Source organism: Otolemur garnettii, unplaced genomic scaffold (assembly GCF_000181295.1).
Source record: "Otolemur garnettii isolate 467f Iridium unplaced genomic scaffold, OtoGar3 scaffold00022, whole genome shotgun sequence".
In the NCBI taxonomy this organism is placed as follows: Eukaryota; Metazoa; Chordata; class Mammalia; order Primates; family Galagidae; genus Otolemur; species Otolemur garnettii.
Genome location: NW_003852417.1, coordinates 15,395,205 through 15,399,418, shown reverse-complemented (window position 1 = coordinate 15,399,418; position 4,214 = coordinate 15,395,205). Strand labels below are relative to the sequence as shown.

Here is a 4,214-nt window from a genome sequence, read left to right as displayed (position 1 = left end):
GCTAATCTCCTGCCTCAGCCTCCCAAGTAGCTGGGACCACAGGCACCCGCCACAACACCCAGCTATTTTTTGGTTGCAGCTGTCATTGTTGTTTTGGCGGGCCTGGGGCTGGATTCGAACCTACCACTTTAGGTGTATGTGGCTGGCACCTTAGCCACTTGAGCCACAGGCGCCAAGCCTGAATTTTTTAAGCATTATATGTCCATGGTGTTTCTAGAAACATAGAATCTGCTTGTTTTACTATAAATTTGGTTTTTGGCATGTTTTATAATTAATGTACTAGCACTAGAAAATGTGTTTGTTTTTTTTGTCTTCAGGAATGGGAAGCATGCCCAATCTGTCCATTCCTCAGTCATTGCCTCCAGTTGCACCTATGGCAACACCCTTGTCCTCTTCAACTTCAGGGACCAGCCTTCCTCCCTTAATGATGCCCACTCCCCTAGTGCCTTCTGTTAGCACATCATCATTACCAAATGGAACCGCCAGTCTCATTCAGCCTTTATCCATTCCTTATTCTTCTTCAAGTAAGCACTTTGTTTCTAATGAGTCAGTGTTTCATGTGAAAAAAGAAAGTGTTGTTTGTGTCGGAATAGATACAAATTTCCTTCATCTTTGTGATATTGCTTAGTGTGAACCTTCTTTTTCTTTACTGTTTTTTTGTTTATTTTTTTTTTTTTAGCATTGCCTCATACATCATCGTATAGTCTGATGATGGGAGGATTTGGAGGTGCTAGTATACAGAAGGCCCAGTCTCTGATTGATTTAGGATCTAGTAGGTATGAATACTTAACACTTACAACTTTTCATGCTTTCAATAAGAAGTCCTTGTTTGACAGATGACTTTTTTTAAGCTCTGAGCTCTTCTAGGTTTTACTTTGGAATGGCTAACTCTTAAGTATGTAAGGTAACTTTACTACCTAAAAATCACATAAAATAAATTTTTTGTTTTTAGAATTGAAAGTGTCTGTGGCATTTTACTCTTCAAAAAAAGTTCATGTAAACTAAAAATATTCTCCTGTATTTTAGTCAGTTTTTGTCCAAAGCTCTGTGCTTTTGCTTTTAAAAATGTATATATTTCCCAAAATGTCTCGTAATCACTGTACATACTTAGTTTCTTTTTTTTTTGTAAGAGAGTCTCACTTTTTTACCCTCGGTAGAGTGCTATGGCATCACAGCGAACAGCAACGTCCAGTTCTTGGGCTTAGGAGATTCTCTGGCCTCAGCCTCCCGAGTAGCTGGGACTACAGGCACCCATCACAATGACCGGCTATTTTCTTTTTACAGTTTGGCCAGGGCTGGGTTTGAACTTACCACCCTTGGTATATGGGCCCGGCGCCCTGCTCACTGAGCCACAGGCACCGCCCACTTAGTTTCTTTTTGAGCAAATTCTGTTAATAGGGTATGTTTTAAACTTTAGAAAGCACAAAGCATCAATGTTCATTCATCATCATTCATATAAATCACTGGTAGACTCTAAAAAGCAGTGTATAAAGAGCATTAGTTTTGACCCAGAAGAACATTTATATCCCAGTTTAAACGAACCCACTGATGTTGTGACCTTGTTTTTTCTTAACATCACTGAATCATGTTTACCTGTCTGAAAGATAGGGAAAATAAAAGTTTGTTGGAAGGATTGGTACAATATAGGCTTGGCACAGTATAGGCCCTAATACTATACAGGCACATAGTAGGTTCTTGATACACAGTAGTTACATGGAATTCTATACTTAATATAGTATTTACTTTACTAAGAATGGTGATAATTACTTAAATTTAAATATTTAGAAAATATAAAATGTAGAAATAATGACTATGATATAAGCTATGATTCTTAATGATAAAGTTTAAATATATTTTATTTAATAACATAAAAATTTTAAATACATTTCTTTATAGCTCAACTTCCTCAACTGCTTCACTCTCAGGGAACTCACCCAAGACTGGGACCTCTGAGTGGGCAGTTCCTCAGCCTTCAAGATTAAAATATCGGCAAAAATTTAATAGTCTTGACAAAAGCATGAGTGGATACCTCTCAGGTAAGCTGCATACAGTCCATAGGAGTGTGAGAGAGTTGGTCTTTTATGTGAACATCCACTGAAGAACTTTTATTTGAATTTATACTTTATAGCTCATCTAACATTTTAACATCCAAAAATTTAGCAAGCAATGGGATGTGCGCTACTATTATTGATGTCTTAGCATTTTGTTATAGTTTCATTAGTAGTATTTTTTCTTTCTTTGTACATAAAATGATGGGTTTTATAACTGGAATCTTAAATTTTATGAAATATATTGAAACATACTTGAGAAAAGAAGTCATAATTCCTATTTGTTGAAAAAATGAACTTCTTTGAACCCTAATATTTTGCATTAAAACTCTTTCTGGAGTGCTATGGCACAAGACTCTAGTCCCAGCTACTCAGGTGGCTGAGTGGGACTGATTGGACTAGCAAAATATGCTTGAGGTGGTTTGGTGCAAGAATCACTTAAGCCCACAAGTTTGAGGTTGCTGTTAACTGTGATGCTACAGCACTCTACCCAGGGTGACAGCTTGAGACTCTGTCGGAAAAAAAAAAAAAAAAAAAGAAAGAAAGAAAAAAAAAATGTGCTTGAGCTCATGTGTTGGAGTCCAGCCCAGACAATGCAGGGAGACTACATCTCTTCAAAAAAGAGTTCTTTTTTTTCAATCTAGTGAAAGTGAATTAAAACATGTACAAAAGTGTTCGTAGCTTAAATGTCCATCAACGGAGAATAAATAAATCATGCATCACCACAAACAGTATAAGTAATGTGTTGTTTTATGACAGCTACTGTGGCACTAGACAATAGGAATTATTTGGCTCTATTGTAATGTTTCAGCTCCATTTACATAACAGAATATTTAAGGTAATAAAAATGAATTAATTGCTGATGCATACAACAGCATGAATGAATGTCACAGATACTATACTGAATGAAAGAAGCCTAGCACAGAAGATCCTTGCTATTTAAGCCATTTATATGAAGCTGAAGAACAGGAAACCTAATTAATAGCGATAGAAATCAGAATAGCATAGTTACTCTTTTGGGAAGGGGCTAAAACACACAGACCTCCTGAGGAGCTAGAAACATTTCTGTGACTTGGTATGGGTGTTGGGTGCATGTGTGCATACCTGTGTAAAAGTTTTTTAGGCTGCACACTTGAAATTAGTACCCTTTATGTACTGTAAATATAACAGAGTGAACAGAGGTGATTTTGTGTTGGGAATGAAGGATGGTGTGAGACCCAGCTATGAGCATATGACGGAGAATCCCTAAAGTTACTTTACCTCGTATATGCCACATTGTGTGAAGATTGTATATTGTGCTGTTTTCAGAGAATGTTGTTATTCTGAGACCTACAGGGGTAAAGCTACATATTTGTAGGTAAGCACAGAGTTTTCTTTAAAAAGAGTAGTTATTTCTGATGCCCCCAAACTGAATGTGGGCCCCAAATACATGAGCATGGGCTGAAACTGGTTTACATGTTTATGTTCGTTCAGTGAATGTAGCAGTTGGTGATCTGTAGTTTTCCTTTTTGTTCTTTTCTTCCTCTTCTCTCCCCTCTAAACCCACAGTCTTTTATTTTGATTAATTCATTGAATCACTTATTTCCCAAGTCACTTATCTTCTGGGCACTCTCTTGGTGCTAGAATACAGAGAGGAAGAAGATACGCTTCATACCATTGAAAAGCCCATAGTATGTAGCTCACATACAGTATTTGATTAGTTGTTTAAAAGTGCTGTGATTAATACAGATGAAAAATGACTAACTCTTAGGATACAAGAGAGAAGTTTTCACAAGAGATGATCTTTGAGCTACATCTTACAGGATAAACTGCTAGGTAGAGAATAGGGGACTGGCCTTGTAGGCAGAGGATGTAGGATATCCCCAAAGGTTTGGCAGAAAGTACTCTGCTGACTCTCTGTGGCCCTTTGTATTATTCACATTTTGCCTTATGCTTTTTCACCATTTATATTCTTTCTTCTCCTGTTTGCTCTGTTGCCTAACACTGAGAGTATTAAGCTATCTTTGTCTAAGAGCTAAAATACTAGTTTTAAACCTTTTTTCAGGTTTAAAATAGACTTTCTTTCTCGTTATTAGCAGAATCCTCCTTTTAACACAAAGACCTCTTTTTTTTTTTTTTTTTTTTTTTTTTTGAGACAGAGCCTCAAGCTGTCCCCCTGGGTAGAGT

At 36.9% G+C, this 4,214-nt stretch overlaps 1 protein-coding gene across 1 annotated transcript in view; it reads left to right on the top strand.

Annotated features, from left to right (window-relative positions):
* ITSN2 (intersectin 2) overlaps positions 1-4,214 on the top strand; it is a 120,208-nt gene that overhangs the window by 4,724 nt on the left and 111,270 nt on the right. The window contains exons 4-6 of the mRNA XM_023511816.1: positions 318-524; positions 680-776; positions 1,897-2,036. Of these exons, the coding sequence (XP_023367584.1) occupies positions 318-524; positions 680-776; positions 1,897-2,036 (444 nt within the window). The remainder of the gene's footprint in view (positions 1-317; positions 525-679; positions 777-1,896; positions 2,037-4,214) is intronic.